This window comes from Seriola aureovittata, chromosome 15 (genome assembly GCF_021018895.1).
Source record: "Seriola aureovittata isolate HTS-2021-v1 ecotype China chromosome 15, ASM2101889v1, whole genome shotgun sequence".
Taxonomy (NCBI): Eukaryota; Metazoa; Chordata; class Actinopteri; order Carangiformes; family Carangidae; genus Seriola; species Seriola aureovittata.
The window spans coordinates 243,493-263,071 of record NC_079378.1 but is presented as its reverse complement, the minus strand read 5'-3'; the positions used below and the strand labels follow the sequence as shown (position 1 = coordinate 263,071).

At 43.0% G+C, this 19,579-nt stretch overlaps 1 protein-coding gene across 1 annotated transcript; it reads right to left on the bottom strand.

Moving 5' to 3' along the window:
- Positions 1-1,074: 1,074 nt before the first annotated feature.
- LOC130182489 (GTPase IMAP family member 9-like) lies at positions 1,075-5,004 on the bottom strand. The gene is made up of 2 exons (XM_056397477.1): positions 4,863-5,004; positions 1,075-2,497 (listed from the first exon to the last, which is right to left on the bottom strand). The coding sequence occupies exons 1-2, from the start codon at positions 4,960-4,962 to the stop codon at positions 1,545-1,547; spliced, it is 1,053 nt and encodes a 350-aa protein (XP_056253452.1). The 5' UTR covers positions 4,963-5,004; the 3' UTR covers positions 1,075-1,544.
- Positions 5,005-19,579: the final 14,575 nt, after the last annotated feature.

The following is a 19,579-nucleotide window of genomic DNA, read 5'->3' as shown; positions in this document are numbered from 1 at the left end:
CCTCACATGAACACAGAGCTGTTTGATTTTGATGTGTGTGGTTTATTCTTTACAAAGACAGAACAAAACGACTGATGTCAAATCAACAGCAAATGACGCAACATGAAGGTGAAGTATTCGATGAAGATTCAACAGGAAACATCAACATGGCTGAGGTCAAAGAGAAAGAACAGGAAGAGGAGTTTGACCTCATCATGGTGAGGTGTGTGTTCACTTCAGCGCTCACAAAAAATACGATCATGCACAACACTGTATATACAGTATGTACACGTTGTATACTTCACACTGTATGTATGAATTGTATGTTGTATCACTATAATCAGACAAACTCAAATCACTGTTACATGAATTCAACTTGTAGCAGAGATTCTACAATGAGTCTCTTTCAGATCATGTCACTTTAAAGTTTATACATTTTCAGGTGTAAATCTGTGATAATAAGTGGAACAGTTTAAACTGTTGAACTGTTCCTCTGTGTCAGTCTACAGTCAGACCGAAGGCTGACACCTAGTGGCAGAAACATGTTGGTGCTGCTGCAGAGAGACCTGTGAACAGAGCAGAGCTTTCTCCCACAATTCACAGCGGCATGATCTGAGGAGGTGAGGAGTGTGTCTGCTTTGGGAACCTCAGAATTTCAACTTTAATCAATAATAATCTACAATCTATAATCAATATAATCATGTATAATGTGTCAGAAATTACATTTATATCAAACTAATTTACACCAGAAAATACATTTGAACAGAAACATGAAATCTTCACTGACGTTTTATTTCCTACGATCCTGGAGACTAAACTGGGGAAATACTTCCTGTTTGTGTTGGACCAGTAAAACCAGTGCAGTGGAGAAGGACTTCCTCTGAGTCAGTCCACTCTGTCCGGACCCAGCAGCACCACTCTTACCTGATACATCAGGTCATCATGTCTGTGACTGTGTGAAACTGACCATCAGCTCAGTTTTATGACACATTAACACAATTATCAGCCTCAATTCATCCTTTATTTTTAAAGGAAGGACATGTTGTTTTTTGATGCTTTAATGAATGTGTTGTAATAATGGTCTTGATACTGATCATCATTTGACATGTTTATATTTATTAATATGAGAGAACACAGATAACATACATGTGATATATGAACCAACATGTCACTGTTGTTCCTGCTTTAAATCTCACCTTACCAACACAGAAACATCTCTACGATCTTTACTACAAACTTATTCATCTTAAAACTTTCCTTCTCTACAACACCTCCTCTGACAGCACAAGAAAACAAACTTTATTCAAGATTAAACTTTTTATTAATGAATCATTCAAACAAATCACCTGCAGTTTGTCCTTCTAGTGAAACTAAAATGCTGATGATCTCTAACATTAGCAGAAAACTACCTGCTGGTGAAGATGATGCGTTCAAGAACAGAAGCAGAAAAATAAACGAGATGTGATCAAATCAAAGTTACACACAGCTACCATGATTATTTTCTCTTTATATCATTTTAATAATGTTGTAATGAGCTGAAGATGATCTTTAATTAATATTACATATCACTGTTTACGTGCCTTTTTCACTGCTGCAGCGATACCTATGACTGCAGCTCCTACTGCAACTCCTACTGCAGCTCCTACTGCAGCTCCTACTGGACCCCCAACAAGACCAACTGCTGCTCCAATTTCTGCTGCAACAGCTACTTCAACAGCTACTCCAGCAGCTGCTCCACCAGCTGCTCCGAGAACTCCTAAAACACCAGCCATCATTCTCTGTGTGAACTTGTTACGTTTCTCTGCCCTTCTTCTTGCCTCTGCAGTTGTCATACCTGGATCTTCTTCCTGAAGACGTCTCGTTTCTTCTCTTATGGCTCTCTCAGCCTCTTGGAGCGTTTCATTGGTGTAGTAGTTTCCTCCATTTCTCTGAACCATGGTGTTGATCTTCTTCAGCAGCTCACGGACTTGAGATGGATCTTTGTCTCTGTTGTTGAAAACATGGTATCCTCCATGACACCGACTGATGAAATCACGGAGATCTTTATTTTTACCAATTACTTTTTCTACAGAGACTCCATCTGCCTCCAGATCGTCTCCACGGGTGAACAAGACTATGGTGTAACGTGCTGCCTTCTCTCCAAATACGTTCTGAATGATTTTCACTGTTTCTTCTTCTTCTTTTGTGAATCTGCCCAACTGGATCACGACCAGGAACACATGAGGACCAGGAGCAGCCATTGACATGGATTTAACGATCTCTTCCGTCACCTTCGCTTGAGATTTACTGGGGTCAAACAGACCTGGAGTATCAACAACCTCCAGTGTTTTACCTTCAAACTCTCCTGTTTCCTTCTGACACTCTGATGTCACTGTGTCAGCAGACATTTCAGATTGAAAATCCTTCTTCCTTAAGATGGTGTTTCCTGTTGCACTTTTCCCAGCTCCAGTTTTCCCAACAAGCACAATCCTGAAGTCTGGCTCCTCTAACTCCTCTGGCTCCTGTAACTCCTCTGAATCTGTTGAGGAATTTCACAAACACATTATTGATGTTGCAAAGAACAAACTCTAAATTAAATATCACACTGTAGCATCATCAGAACCTCTATATAACTCTTACACTTAACCAACTGAAAACAAAGTGCTGTCTTCTTGTTTTCAGACCTGTCTGGGCGACACAGAGCTGACAGGGTTAACACTCAGTACAAACATGATCCTCATCTGAACCAGAGGCTCTGGTCTACAGAGATGTGATGTTCTCCACAGGTGGGCGACGTCATGTGTGGCGTACACCAAGAGAACGACACAGGTCTGAACCCTGGAGCCCTACAGTGAGGGGATCTGGTGACTCTGGGTCCACTTGTCCCTTTAAAGTAGTCTTTCCTAAAGTGTGTCCACCTGTGTCCACCAGCACCCCCTGGTGGCCCACGGGTAAATTAGTTAAAATCTCATGTTTTAAATGTAGAGTTTCTCAAACTGAGTGACCTCAGAGCCTGGCAGAGTGGTGTATACGTGTTGTTTTCAATATTAAATCTATGTATGTAAAGTCTTTATATGTTATTATGTCTAGATATGTAAATTCAAACAGTATTATTTGAGCAGGTCTTTTTACAGTGTTGTTGCACTTTACTGTAACCAACTGTTTTATGGCTTAGAGCAGAAATGGTCAGTGTGACATCTAAAGGGAAATGTAATGAAGCTAACAGTTAGCCTACCTGAGTTTTCAGCCTGTTAATGATCAAACACTGACAGAGGACAAGATCATGGAGTGGACGATAAAGACCAGGTCAGTTAAAGAGAATCTAATGAAACCTCCAACACTACAGACAAGTGTTGAGTTTGACCAGTGATGTCATCACCATGACTCAGACTCGTGGTTGTTGGTGATATCCGGCCAGTGTTCATATGTGAGTGATCATTTTGATGTTACATAAATAGCACCATTTGTTGCCGTGCAGAGTGAGAGGCTCAGGAGTTGCCTATGTTGAAACACTGTCTCAAGCCCATTGGTTAGGACACACGTCACATGGACGGAGTTTTTCATGAGTCGTGAATCCGTGATTGGAGTCCTGGTCAGCTGGACTCTTCACAGTCCCTGTCTTTTACTCTCTGTCTCTCTTTCCACTGTCCTATCAGAAAAACCTGTCCTGGAGACTTTCCTTTGAAACTCACCACAATACTACTGAAGAGGAGAGGAAGAAAACAGAAAGAAAAGAGGAGAGGAAGAGGAGGGGAGGAGTAGTTGAAATGTTCATAATAATGATGAAATAATTAACAGTGAGACTAATTGTTCTAATCAAAGACATCAGAGGTTCAGGTTTCTCTCCAGTCGTGTCACAGAGTCTCCTCATGTTGTTCTGAGCTCAGTGATGAAGAGGAGAGTAAAAGCTTCATCACTGTCAGGAATCCTCCATTAAAGAATCTGTGTTCAGGTCAAATGAAGCTCTGACAGTGATTATATTTTATTTAGTGATAAACTCTGTCAATTCTTTAGAAGCTTTGGTTTAAAACCAGAGAGACACATGGAAAGACTCAAACAGGAAAACTATTCCACTGATTTATATGTTATAGCTACTGACAGTTATTATTCCATCAGCTTAGGGACACTAAGTCACCTCACCTACAGTGAGGGGATCTGGTGACTCTGGGTCCACTTGTCCCTTTAAAGTAGTCTTTCCTAAAGTGTGGTCTGTGGACCACCAGTGGTCTGCAAGCAAAGTGTTCAGATCTTCATCAGTCACACACTGTATATATCGATGGATATGATTCAGTTCAGAGGTTTAAACTCTTATTACTTCCCAGGGTTAGAACTGTCTGAGTGACATCAGCTTAAGGACACTGTCTACACTTGTGACTGAGATGAAGATCAGGTCAGATTTAATGAGCAGTTACTGTAGAAAACCAGGTCATTCATCGGGTCTAGCCTTTTTCTTGCCGCTTGTTTCCCTTCAACCACACTGAGGATCTGACTCCAGTATTTTATGCATGATGCATTTTTATGGTCACATCACAGAAAACAACTTTGCGATAAGAACATGTCAGCTGTTACAGCTAAACTCTAACTGAACTTTCATTAAGGAAGTTGTGACCAAAGTTAACAGACAGGAAATAGGTTGTGTTGAAGCTACCACTGAAGACAGACAGCATTTCCTTATAGTTTTTATATTTGAAGGCTCAATACATCTTTCCTGATCAGATGAAAGACATGAAATATAGTTTCAATATAGGAATAACGTTCAAATAAACAGTGAGTAAAACTAGTTTCATGATCATTAATCACAGCTTCATCATGCTCTATCCAAAGTTACTGTATGTGATATTTCAATTAACTACAGAAAAGGAAATTAGTAAAGTTGTAAATGTTGAAGTTGTAAATGTACTTACTCAATAACATGCATGTATCCATGTTTGTCTTTGACGGGCCGTTTGGTGAAGTCTTGTCTCTGTTTGTTGTTGTGTTGTTAATCAATAGTTTCATGATCATCTCGTCTCTATAACCTGCTCCTGTCTCCTCCCTTTGACACGTCCCGTCCTCCCACAGCTGAGAGCTGTCACACCGGAAATCAGACATGAAACTGACGACTGCTGCCACACCCAGTCATGAAGCAACAAGTCCTCCAACCTGACAACACTATCCCGACCCTCAGATACCACCCACAGGACTGCTCCAGGGACAGGTGTGCCAGACCTTGGTTGTCATGGTTACAATAATAAACACATTTCACACTGGAGTTGATCAGATGTCTCCTGTGGGAAAGTCCTGTGTTTGTCGACCCAATCTCCTCCAAATGTGGATCCTGTTACTACATCACTTCTTGTCTTCTCTCCTGGTTTTCTCCAGTCATTAGTGCTTCAGCGGCTCCTGTTTTAACGAAGGACTGTTTCCAACCAATCTCTTTGTATCAAAGAGCTTAGACTGCCTGTTTCTCTCTCAGACCTTACTCAAACCTAACTTCACCAGTAATGAGTAAATATCTGAAGTCAACATTGAACAGACTCTCCATCACAAGGGTACAACAGGAGGTCTACAGGAGGTCTATAAGAGGTCTGTAGGAGGTCTACAGGAGGTACAGTATACATTAAATTAGCCTTTAACTCAATGGGAATAAGTGACTCAGTGACTAAACCCAAATACAATCAGTGTCAATTCTAGGCCAACATTACCTTTGTTTGAATATCATTCACCAGTATTCATGCTTCTTAAACTTTAACTCCAGGGTTAGGGTTGCTAAGGGCGGGAATATCGATACACTATCACGGAAAAAAAATTCAGTCAGCTTTATTGGTAGTTTGTATTTTCCTGTCCATTAAACACAACAGAGCTCAGAGCACCTTCAGTAAAAGGTGTTGTGGTGTGCTATGGCAGTGTTCTGTAAAAGACCTGACTACATCTGGAGATGATAATGGTGTGTTCTTACAAAAAACACTGAATGTTTATATGTAGACTTCTCTCTGTAAAACACACCGAGACAACACGTAGATTCTCAGACAGTTAAAGAGGAAGTGTGTTTCTGATCAACAGTAACCACATCACTTCTGTGGTCACATCTCTAACACTTTCTTTATCCTCTGTCTTCAGTCAAAGTCAAAGCCTCCAGTTTCACAGTTTGCTGCTGATTTTTAACATATTGGACAAAACACAGTGTATGTATGTTACTGATTATTATTTAATTATTATCATTAATCAACTACACATGGCGGGGTGGGCCAGAGTCTGAGTATTAACCTGTGAAACAAGAAGCAGGACTATGAATGAAGGAAGTGGTATTATCACAGAGAGGATTGGTCATGTTGTACAGAAGTATAGTCACGTTTCAAATTCACCTGCTAAACTCTGCTGGAGCCTCAGTAGCTGTTTGTTTCTGACACTGACTGTACATTTACATTTACTCATTTATCAGACTCTGTTATCCACAGAGACTCACAGAGAGGTTCATCACTGAAGCTTCAGTAGAGACCTTGGTGTCAGGACTAAGTTCTGCATGTATTTAATAAAGCCTCTTTTCCACTAGTGAAAAAACCTGCTAAGATTCACTAATATTGCCTTTGTCGACAATGGAAAAGGGAACAATCAACACTCACACCCGGGTCACATGACTCTGAAGTAGACAACAGTATTTGATCGGCTCCGATGGGCAGTGATGTAAACACCACACTCAGATGAACTCGCTAACTTTTGTCCCTTTTACTGCTGTAACATCTTTCAGAACAAAGACACTGAACACACCTGTCACCTGTCCAGTACGGTGCTATTAAACCAGAAACACCTCAGCTACACTGCACTCAGGGATGAAAGAGTGAGCACAGTCCTGAAATACATTTTTAAAACATACAATAACAGTTATTATAGGTTATTGAATAATCTACTGGAGGCTCCGTCACTGACAGGAGGAGCACCAACCTAGAGATTTGATAGTTTGCATGGCGGCTAGCAGCTCATCACTCACCCCACTCCCTCCCCTGCATGTGTGTCCTCAGTCAGAACAGAAAGACAAGGTCGACTGGCAGTGGAAAAAGGGGTCAATCTGTTTTCATTAGTGGGTTTACCTGTGTCAAATAATAATAATACTGATAATAATAATAATAATTTTGGTGAAAAGGCATCTAGGTAAAGGAGATCAGGGAAGGAGTGCATGTAACGTAGATAGTAAGAGCCTGTTACACATGTCAGGGTTTTAGAGGAGTTAGAGATGAGGTTCACCCTGAAGAGATGAGTCTTCAACAGGTTCTGAGACTGTCTCATGTGCAGGGCCGGTGAGGACAGAGGAACTCAGTGTCTGAAGGAGCATCAGGCTGAATGACTGAGTTCAGACCCAGAAGTGTCTCTGAAGCAGCTCTAGAGAGTGAAACTGATTCAGGAGGTCGTGGCAACAATGGGGGTCTTTGGCCTTGTTAATGAGGCCACTGCAGTAGGGAAGAAGCTGTTCTTGTGGCAGGAGGTTGGTACTGATGGACCGCAGCCTCCTGCCAGAGGGGACTGTCTCAAACATGTTTGTGTCTGGGGTGGGAGGTGTTCTGAAGGTGTACAGGTCTTGGAGGGTTGGCAGGTTGCAGCCAGTCATCTTGTCAGCAGAGTGAATGATATGTTGCAGTCTGCCTTTGTCCTTGGCAGCAGTGTACCAGGTGGTGATTGAGGAGGTGAGGATGGACTCGATGATGGAAGTGTAGAAGTTCACCGATTTCCTTCTGCAAATTTAACTTCTTCACCTGCCGCAGGAAGTAGATCCTCTGCTGGGCATTCTTGATGATGAAGCTGATCTTCAGCTCGCCCCTCAGGTCCTGTGTGACAGTGGTGCCCGGGAAGAGGAAGTACTCTACGGTGTCCACAGGTGGTTACACAGGGTGATGGGGGTTGTTTGGGCTAGTTTTTTTCTGAAGTCCACTATAATCTCCACTGTCTTCAGAGCGTTCAGCTCCAGGTTGTTCTGCCTGCGCCAGGTCGCCAGATGGTCAATCTCCCACCTGTAGGCAGACTCCTCACCATCAGAGATGAGTCCAGTGAGGGTGGTGTAGTCTGCAAACTTCAGAAGCTTGACAGACTGATGACTGGAGGTGCAGGTGTTGATGTACAGGGAGAAGAGCAGAGGAGAAAGGGCGCAGCCTTGAGGGGATCTGGTGCTGATGGTCTGGGAGTTGGAGATAAGCTTCCCCAGCTTCATGTGCTGCTTCCCATCAGACAGGAAGTCAGTGATCTACTCTGAGGTGGCCAGTTGTGGAGATGCCTGGGCCCTTGCTGAGGTGGGGGAGGTGAAGCTGGTGGTCTTGAAATGGTGGCAGGGGCAATGGTGTCAGGACTGTCCCATTGTTTTTCAAAGCGACAGTAGAACTCATTCAGTTCATTGGCCAGGCACAAGTCATTAGTGGAGTGGGGGGACTTTAGGCTTGTAGTTGGTGAGCTGTCTGAGTCCCGTCCAGACAGAAACAGAGTCATTGGCTGAGAACCGGTGTTGAAGTTTCTCAGAGTAATCGTTTAGCTTCTCTCACTGCCTTGGTAAACCTGTACTTTGACTATTTAAACCGGTCCCTGTCCCCACTCCTGAATGCTTCTGCCCTTTGCCACTGTAGCTTAGCTTTGAACCAGGGTTTGTCATTTTTATAACTCACCCTGGTGCATGCTGGGATTCAGCAGACCTCATAGAAGCTGATGTAGGATGTCACAGCCTCTGTGAACTCGTCCAGACTGTTGGTGGCGGTCCTGAACACATCCCAGTCAGTGCAGTCTAAACAGGTCGGAAGATCCTCAGTAGATTCACTGTTCCACTGCTTTGATGTCTTCACAACAGGCTTATAGAGTTTTAGTTCCTGCCTGTATGTAGGACTCAGTAGGACCATGACGTGGTCAGACTGGCCCAGTGCAGCCCGGGGGACGGTGTTACAAGAACTGTTGATTGTGGTGTAACAGTGATCCAGAATATTCTCCTCCGTAGTTGGGCATTTGATAAACTCACTGTATTTGGGAAGTTCATGGCTGATGTTTCCTTTGTTAAAGTCACCAAGGACAATAACTAGGCAGTCCAGGTTAGTTCTCTCCATACACACTATCTGGTCGGCGAGTATGTGCTGTGCCTCCTGCACGTTGGCCTGTGGTGTAACGTAAACAACAACCAGAATTAATGAAGTGAATTCACAGGGGGAGTAGAAAGTTTTACAGCTCATGAAAAATTATTCCAGGTCAGGAGAACAGTGCTGCAGCATCACTGTCACATAATTACACCAGCCACTGTTTGCATACAAACAGTTTCCTCCACCTTCCCGGAGAGTTCAGTGTCGTGATCCGCTCTGAAGAGTTGGAATCAAGCCAGCTGCAGTACAGAGTCCGGTATAGAACCACACAGTCACATCTCTATGAAGCTAAAGACAGAAGATGAAGCAAAGTCTCTATTCTTCACCACCAGTAGCTCAAGTTCTTCCAGTTTGTTACCCATGGAGCACATGTTGGAGAGAAATATACCTTGTAGTGGTGTGCAAAGTTTGCGCTGGTGGAGATGCACAAGTGCACCGGCACATTTCCCTCTCCTCTGGCGCTTCACTGAGTGAGCAAAGGTCAGAGCACCCTTGGCCAGAATGGTCAATAATTCCAATTCAAGTTCATGATCTCATCTCTGGTGAAAGAGCTCTGGGTAGCACAGCAAAAAACAGAATTAACAAGCAAAATAAGGCAAGACCATGTGCACAAAAACACCAAGGTAGTCATCAGAGGTGCCAATCTAAATCAAATCTCTAGGTTGGTGCTCCTCCTGTCAGTGACGGAGTCTCCAGTAGATTATTCAATAACCTATAATAACTGTTATTGTATGTTTTAAACATTTATTTCAGGACTGTGCTCACTCTTTCATCCCTGAGTGCAGTGTAGCTGAGGTGTTTCTGGTTTAATAGCACCGTACTGGACAGGTGACAGGTGTGTTCAGTGTCTTTGTTCTGAAAGATGTTACAGCAGTAAAAGGGACAAAAGTTAGCGAGTTCATCTGAGTGTGGTGTTTACATCACTGCCCATCGGAGCCGATCAAATACTGTTGTCTACTTCAGAGTCATGTGACCCGGGTGTGAATGTTGATTGTTCCCTTTTCCATTGTCGACAAAGGCAATATTAGTGAATCTTAGCAGGTTTTTTCACTAGTGGAAAAGAGGCTTTATTAAATACATGTAGAACTTAGTCCTGACACCAAGGTCTCTACTGAAGCTTCAGTGATGAACCTCTCTGTGAGTCTCTGTGGATAACAGAGTCTGATAAATGAGTAAATGTAAATGTACAGTCAGTGTCAGAAACAAACAGCTACTGAGGCTCCAGCAGAGTTTAGCAGGTGAATTTGAAACGTGACTATACTTCTGTACAACATGACCAATCCTCTCTGTGATAATACCACTTCCTTCATTCATAGTCCTGCTTCTTGTTTCACAGGTTAATACTCAGACTCTGGCCCACCCCGCCATGTGTAGTTGATTAATGATAATAATTAAATAATAATCAGTAACATACATACACTGTGTTTTGTCCAATATGTTAAAAATCAGCAGCAAACTGTGAAACTGGAGGCTTTGACTTTGATTGAAGACAGAGGATAAAGAAAGTGTTAGAGATGTGACCACAGAAGTGATGTGGTTACTGTTGATCAGAAACACACTTCCTCTTTAACTGTCTGAGAATCTACGTGTTGTCTCGGTGTGTTTTACAGAGAGAAGTCTACATATAAACATTCAGTGTTTTTTGTAAGTGTGGCAAAGTGGCGGTCATAGATTAATGAATTTTTGCTGCCGAACAATGCCACCTGGGGAATTTCACCCCAGGAAGTAATCGCAAATCGTTATAAAAGGAGGCTAAAGGCTACACAGGTTCTGCAAGAGACAGTGTTCACAATACAAACTTTCTTTATTAATTTATTTTAAGGTAAACACAAGAAACTTGTGCTGTAGAAAATAGACCAGACTCAGTGAATAGCTCCCTAAGCTTAACATCCTAAGTCCTATGATAACTATTAATTTAGCTATACAGACTAATGAGCAGTGATAACTAACATGTCTTTGGGGTCATCAGGTGGGAACCTCCTTTCACCAGTGTTTCGTCTAGTTGGTCCCACGACACGTCCAGGAGGCTAGACAGTGATCACTGGCGTCCCAGAGTCACTCCCTTAATGCCAGCCATCTCTGTCCACTTGCTCCTAACTCCCTTACCAAAGAGACAACAGACCTTGCTACAAATCCTCTACATCCTACTTCCACTGGACAAATCCTAACTTTCCATCCTCGCTGCTCTGCTTCTGCCCCTAGCTCTGCATACCTGAGCTTTTTCCTTTCATATGCTTCTTCAACTAAGGCCTCCCACGGAACAGTCAGCTCTATGAAATATACTTTAATTCTACTCCTAGACCACAAGACTATGTCAGGCATTAGCTTTGTACTGGCTATTTCCTGGGGAACAACCAGCTTTCCTCCTAAATCTACCTGCATTTCTCAATCACAAGCACCTTCTAAGCTGCCTTGCCTTCTTGTTGTCTTACCAACTTTCTCTCCCTCTTGAACAAACTTGACTGCAACTCTCTTTATTTTAGACCCTCCTAAATTTGCCTGCCTCCGTAAATCTTCAATTCCTGCAGCTAAGCTTTTTAAAACCTGGTTATGCCGCCACGTATACCTGCCCGTGTCTCCTGAAGAGTTGGAATCAAGCCAGCTGCAGTACAGAGTCCGGTATAGAACCACACAGTCACATCTCTATGAAGCTAAAGACAGAAGATGAAGCAAAGTCTCTATTCTTCACCACCAGTAGCTCAAGTTCTTCCAGTTTGTTACCCATGGAGCACATGTTGGAGAGAAATATACCTTGTAGTGGTGTGCAAAGTTTGCGCTGGTGGAGATGCACAAGTGCACCGGCACATTTCCCTCTCCTCTGGCGCTTCACTGAGTGAGCAAAGGTCAGAGCACCCTTGGCCAGAATGGTCAATAATTCCAATTCAAGTTCATGATCTCATCTCTGGTGAAAGAGCTCTGGGTAGCACAGCAAAAAACAGAATTAACAAGCAAAATAAGGCAAGACCATGTGCACAAAAACACCAAGGTAGTCATCAGAGGTGCCAATCTAAATCAAATCTCTAGGTTGGTGCTCCTCCTGTCAGTGACGGAGTCTCCAGTAGATTATTCAATAACCTATAATAACTGTTATTGTATGTTTTAAACATTTATTTCAGGACTGTGCTCACTCTTTCATCCCTGAGTGCAGTGTAGCTGAGGTGTTTCTGGTTTAATAGCACCGTACTGGACAGGTGACAGGTGTTATAGTGGCCAAGCCCACGCTTTAGGCCACTGAGGTGCTCCACCACGGATTAGTTAATTGACGCACATTTTCACCTTCCGATTAAATGAAATATTGTCCATTCAGTACTTGCCGGTTGTAAATTGTCCATTTATTCCATGTAGTATTTCTTTTCCATTCAAACATTAATAGTCCAACAACAGTTCACAAATTCACAACTCAACTGCAGCTCCTCTGCCTTGAGTTTCATGTCACCAGGTGAATACAGAGTAGGTTCGGTGAGTGTGTGTGTGTGTGAGTGCGGGTGTGGTCAAAAATCTGTTTCCCTTTCCGGGTGGCACATGAACCTACACAGGTTAGTTCCTACTTATAGTAGATGTCTTAATTGGCTCCTACAGGTGTGTTCAGTGTCTTTGTTCTGAAAGATGTTACAGCAGTAAAAGGGACAAAAGTTAGCGAGTTCATCTGAGTGTGGTGTTTACATCACTGCCCATCGGAGCCGATCAAATACTGTTGTCTACTTCAGAGTCATGTGACCCGGGTGTGAGTGTTGATTGTTCCCTTTTCCATTGTCGACAAAGGCAATATTAGTGAATCTTAGCAGGTTTTTTCACTAGTGGAAAAGAGGCTTTATTAAATACATGTAGAACTTAGTCCTGACACCAAGGTCTCTACTGAAGCTTCAGTGATGAACCTCTCTGTGAGTCTCTGTGGATAACAGAGTCTGATGAATGAGTAAATGTAAATGTACAGTCAGTGTCAGAAACAAACAGCTACTGAGGCTCCAGCAGAGTTTAGCAGGTGAATTTGAAACGTGACTATACTTCTGTACAACATGACCAATCCTCTCTGTGATAATACCACTTCCTTCATTCATAGTCCTGCTTCTTGTTTCACAGGTTAATACTCAGACTCTGGCCCACCCCGCCATGTGTAGTTGATTAATGATAATAATTAAATAATAATCAGTAACATACATACACTGTGTTTTGTCCAATATGTTAAAAATCAGCAGCAAACTGTGAAACTGGAGGCTTTGACTTTGACTGAAGACAGAGGATAAAGAAAGTGTTAGAGATGTGACCACAGAAGTGATGTGGTTACTGTTGATCAGAAACACACTTCCTCTTTAACTGTCTGAGAATCTACGTGTTGTCTCGGTGTGTTTTAGTCTACATATAAACATTCAGTGTTTTTTGTAAGTGTGGCAAAGTGGCGGTCATAGATTAATGAATTTTTGCTGCCGAACAATGCCACCTGGGGAATTTCACCCCAGGAAGTAATCGCAAATCGTTATAAAAGGAGGCTAAAGGCTACACAGGTTCTGCAAGAGACAGTGTTCACAATACAAACTTTCTTTATTAATTTATTTTAAGGTAAACACAAGAAACTTGTGCTGTAGAAAATAGACCAGACTCAGTGAATAGCTCCCTAAGCTTAACATCCTAAGTCCTATGATAACTATTAATTTAGCTATACAGACTAATGAGCAGTGATAACTAACATGTCTTTGGGGTCATCAGGTGGGAACCTCCTTTCACCAGTGTTTCGTCTAGTTGGTCCCACGACATGTCCAGGAGGCTAGACAGTGATCACTGGCGTCCCAGAGTCACTCCCCTAATGCAGCCATCTCTGTCCACTTGCTCCTAACTCCCTCACCAAAGAGACAACAGACCTTGCTACAAATCCTCTACATCCTACTTCCACTGGACAAATCCTAACTTTCCATCCTCGCTGCTCTGCTTCTGCCCCTAACTCTGCATACCTGAGCTTTTTCCTTTCATATGCTTCCTCAACTAAGGCCTCCCACGGAACAGTCAGCTCTATGAAATATACTTTAATTCTACTCCTAGACCACAAGACTATGTCAGGCATTAGCTTTGTACTGGCTATTTCCTGGGGGACAACAAGCTTTCCTCCTAAATCTACCTGCATTTCTCAATCACAAGCACCTTCTAAGCTGCCTTGCCTCCTTGTTGTCTTACCAACTTTCTCTCCCTCTTGAACAAACTTGACTGCAACTCTCTTTATTTTAGACCCTCCTAAATTTGCCTGCTTCCGTAACTCTTCAATTCCTGCAGCTAAGCTTTTTAGAACCTGGTTATGTCGCCACGTATACCTGCCTTGCGACAGACTAACCTTACACCCTGATAGAATGTGCTTTAAAGTTGCAGTACCTGAACACAATGAACATAGTGGGTCTCCATTTACCCAGAGTTTTAGGTTCTGGGGAGTTGGCAATACATCATTGTTCATCAATCAAGTTGCCCCTATCAAAAATCTAATGCTACTTTCCTCCATACTCCAGAGTTCTTTCCAGCTAAGCTTTTTCTTGTCTACACCTTCCCAATTCACCCACTGTCCCTGCTTAGCCTGGGCCACTGCCTTAGCACCCCTTAATAATTCCTCCTGTCTACGAACCTGCTCCACAACTAGCTTTCTCTTCTCCTTGGAACCTGCTCTACTCCACACCGGTTTGCCTGGGCCAAGCCCCAAGCCTCCCCGGCCTATTTGGACATTACCCACAATCTCTGTATGGCTGAGTGTTGCTTCTGCCTCCTGCACTGCGATTCTTGGATTCCACTTTCTCCCCTTGATTGGGTTTGGAACCACCTTACTAACTACCGCATCTTTGCTCCCAGATAACAGGAGCTCTGTCCTAACCTTGGTACATTTAAACTCCTCCACTAGACTAGTTACTGGGAGCTGAAGTATGCCTTTCCCATACAGTGCCACTGTGCTTAAACATCTAGGAACACCTAGCCACTTCCTAATGTAAAAGCTAACTAATCTTTCCATTCTTTCTGCAGCAGATAATGGGATCTTTTATACGGACAGTGGCCACATCAGCCTGGGAAATAACCCAAACCGCAGACACCACAACTTCAACTTTCCTGGAAGCCCTGATTTATCTATTCTATCCAGTCCCTCTGCAACATCCTTCCGAAACTGCACTACCTGTTCTCCATTATTCAAGTCTGCCTTGTACCACCTACCTAGACTCTTTACTGATTTTTACCTAATTATTGGAATTTCCTCTTTTACAAACTTCCTATCACTTAGCTCATTAAACAATAATTGCTAAAAAAAAGTCCCATATATGCTGTCTATAGCACCTAATGTTAGATACGGGGGCCAAGGGGAAGGGGAATGGACAGTGCTGGGTTACCTCGGTGGCCCGAAACCAATGAGGGAGAAGGAAACTAAAATAACACCCGTGACACTGCACACACACAAACTGAAAACGTGAAGAACCGCCACCAGGGATTGGGTCGCCGCCCGGAGCCCACAGAACCTGTCCAGAGGGAGAAAAGGAACAGTAAAATTGCCGCACCTTTCAACTACAAGACACTCACAAACAACAATAAGCAATAAAGTAAATAAGATAATTTAAATTTTCAAAAGCAATATAACAAACAATTAAGAATCTACAAAAGAAATCAAACTCAATGAAGCGATGCTCAAATGAATAATCACCTAAATCAATAAACAAATAACTAAATTGGATCTCATAAAATACAAACAAAGCAAACAAAAGAAATACAAAAGAAATAAAATGTAATTAAATCAATATCCAAAGTAACTAAATAATTGTATTTAATAAATAAACAAAAACATCGGCAAAGAATACTAAAACAGCCGCATCGACACAGCGGTTTTCTGACAGCAGAACCAGGTAATATTAAAATCAAACAGGCAATAAAACAAACGGTAAAGCCAGATCGATCTATCGAGCCAAAACAGCAGCGCCGTCCAGCGAGCCGTGGCGGTGAATTAGTCTCTGAATGGACCTCACCGGCGCAGCGTCACAGCAGGCCAAGCAGCGGAGTTACTCCCTGACTTCTGCCCGGTCCAAACTGTGGTACAAATTATTAATATTTAGCCCGGAGGCGAACAATAAGAAAGGAGGAGGAGGGAGAACGGACAACGCCAACTCACCACTGTGTTGTTCATCATTAAATGAAGAAACATTTTCTTGTGAACATGAGCTTGCGCTCGAACTTTATTTTATTACCTGCGTGCCTCTTCAACATCCTAACTCCTCTAGTTACCTCTTCATCGTGTGTTCCTGTTTTACTAAACGCACCACACTCTCTAAATACATAGCTCCCTCTGCTGGTCACCTATGTTATTACACCTGACTCACTGAGTAATCAGCACATCCCCCCTTCTTTGAGGCTATGAACAAGATAGCACATTATAACTAAACACGTATTTCCTTATATCCATGAATCATATCAACATCAAAACGTCAACGTCACAACATCTTTCTTAGCTTGCCTCTGTTGAACATTTCAGAACACTTTCCTGTGTCACTAAGCTCTTTTATACAAATACACAAATTTCAAAGAACATAAATCATGTTTACACATAACAATTCACTGATTTACAAATCAAGTCTAACTGGTCTTTTGATTTGACGCTCAGATCTCCTCAATGCAGGCAACTCTGCAGAAGCGATACTTGTCTCTGTCTGCACATGTCCATCTGATTTCAGCTAAGGCACTGTGTATGCATGTGACACAGCATCGTTTCCATCTGCACCATCACACCGTGTCTCCTGAAAAGTCTCTTTGGTTTTCAGAAGGTCGCGACGGTTCCTTCTGAGTATGTGTCCTTCCTCAGTTCTCACTTCATACGACCTCGGTCCTACTTCCTGAAGAACAGTAGCTTTTCTGTTCCAAGCATTCTGGTCTTGGATTCTCACCACATCATCCTTTGCAAGTGGTTTGAGAACTTTAGTTGACTTGTCGTAACACTGCTTTTGCTTCCATTTCAGATTCTCCATTTTTGTCTGAATCTCTTTACTCTGCTTGACTTCTGTGTAGCAGGGCAGGGTTGTGCGTAGCTTGCGACCCATCAACAGTTCTGCTGGGGATAAACTGCAGTCAAGAGGAGCAGTCCTGTAGCTCAGCAGAGCTAAATAAGGATCTGACTTACTGTCTGTAGCCTTCGTCAGAAGCTGCTTGATGATGTGCACCCCTTTTTCAGCTTTACCATTTGCCTGTGCATGCTGAGGACTGGATGTGACATGGTGGAAACCATATTGTTTTGCAAACTGCAGCCATTCCCTCCAGTTGTAACAAGGACCATTGTCACTGACTACAGTCTCTGGTATTCCATGCCTAGCGAAGATTGACTTGATATGTGTGATGACATTGTTGGCAGTTGCATTTGTGAGCAGAGCAATTCCAGGGAAATTTGAATAATAGTCTATTACCAACACATAGTCTTTCCCATTGTAATAAACAAATCTGTTCCTACTTTCGCCCAGGGTGCAGTGGGAAGATCAGGAATCATCATGGGCTCCCTTGCCTGTTTGCTCTGATGTCTCTTGCATGTTTCACACTGTCCAATCATGTTTTCAATGTCCTTGTTCATACCCGGCCAGTACACAGTGTCTCTTGCTCTCCTTTTGCACCTTTCTATTCCAAGGTGTCCCTCATGTATCCTGTGTAGTATATCCAGTCTCAGGCTGTGTGGAATTATAATCCTGTTGTCTCTCAACAAGAGTCCATTAGCCACACTTAGCTCTGACCTGACATGATAATACTTTGGACAGGACCCTTTTGTCCAGCCACTGTGGATGAGTTCCATCACTGTTTGTAGCTCCTTATCTTTAGCTGTCTCTTCTCTTATCCATTTGGATTTTTCGTCAGTCACTGGCAGAGACTCGACTATTATGTTAACGTGACTTTCTACTTCTTTTTCGGTGGAGCTTGTGTGACTCATCTCTGGCGCTCGTGAAAGTGCATCTGCTAACACTAGGTGTTTGCCTGGCGTGTATATCAACTCAAAATCATACCTCTGCATTTTCATGATGAGGCGCTGGATCCTCGGCGACATATCATTCAGATTTTTCTTTATTATTGACACAAGGGGGCGATGATCTGTCTCGACTGTGAAGGTGGGAAGGCCGTATACATAGCAGTGAAATATCTCCAGTCCATAAGCCAGTCCAAGACATTCCTTCTCGATTTGGGCATATCTGGCTTCAGTCTGAGTCATAGATCTGGATGCATATGCAACTGGCTTCCAACGTTCTCCTTCAGCTTGAAGCAATACTGCACCAAGCCCGTACTTCGATGCATCTATAGAAACCTTCAGTTTCTTGGTTGGGTCATAATATGCAAGCACAGGGGCAGTTGTCAAAGTGGTCTTTAGAGCATTTCATTCCTGCTCATTTCTCTGTGTCCACTTGAATTCTGTGTAATCATGGAGTAGCTCTCTTAGTGCTGACGTTCTCACTGACAGGTTGGGAATGAACTTTCCGATTAAGTTTATCATCCCCATCACTCTGAGCACACCTTTCTTGTCTGTGGGGCGTTGCATGCTAAGGATGGCTTTTATCTTTCTTTCATCTGGCTCTACACCTCGAGCAGACAGTTTGTCCCCCAAGAATGTTACCTCACAAACACCAAAATGACATTTGGAACGGTTTAGCTTTAGGCCATTTTCACATACTCTTTGCAGCACCTTTGTTAGTCTTTTGTTATGTTCCTGTAAGGTGGAGCCCCAGATTACTACATCATCAACATAACAACGGACCCCTTCTAAACCCTCTAACATGTTGTCCATGGCGCAATGAAAAATTTCAGAGGCTGAGATTATGCCAAATGGCATTCTGAGAAATCTGTATCTTCCATAGGGTGTGTTGAAAGTGCAGTACCTTGAACTTTCATCATCCAGCTTAATTTGCCAGAATCCGGTGGCCTCAAAGTCTCCATTTCGAACGAAACTGATGCTTGTTGAATAATTCACTCCTGGTACCATGTGTTGTTCATCATTAAATGAAGAAACATTTTCTTGTGAACATGAGCTTGCGCTCGAACTTTATTTTATTACCTGCGTGCCTCTTCAACATCCTAACTCCTCTAGTTACCTCTTCATCGTGTGTTCCTGTTTTACTAAACGCACCACACTCTCTAATACATAGCTCCCTCTGCTGGTCACCTATGTTATTACACCTGACTCACTGACTATCAGCACAACCACGAGGATGTACAAACCGGGGGGCTTCCAGCGGGGCAGCCTAGTCCCCAAGGTAATCTGCAACCTGCAGCAGAGAATGGACTGTGTCACTGCTGCGCAATATGGCACGCTAAGCAGGAGGGAGAACGGCGGTGCGCATACCTGTACACTGAAGGAAGAGTGTGCGCCACGATGGCCAACACACCAAACAGCGCTGGTTAGTGTAACCATGACAACACAGGTCTGGCACACCTGTCCCTGGAGCAGTCCTGTGGGTGGTATCTGAGGGTCGGGATAGTGTTGTCAGGTTGGAGGACTTGTTGCTTCATGACTGGATGTGGCAGCAGTCGTCAGTTTCATGTCGGATTTCTGGTGTGACAGCTCT

Coding starts and splice junctions, on each gene's coding strand:
- LOC130182489 (XM_056397477.1), bottom strand. CDS start 4,962: ATGATCATGAAACTATTGATTAACAACACAACAACAAACAGAGACAAG. Junction 2,498..4,862: donor GGATACATGCATGTTATTGA/GTAAGTACATTT, acceptor ATTCCTCAACAG/ATTCAGAGGAGTTACAGGAG.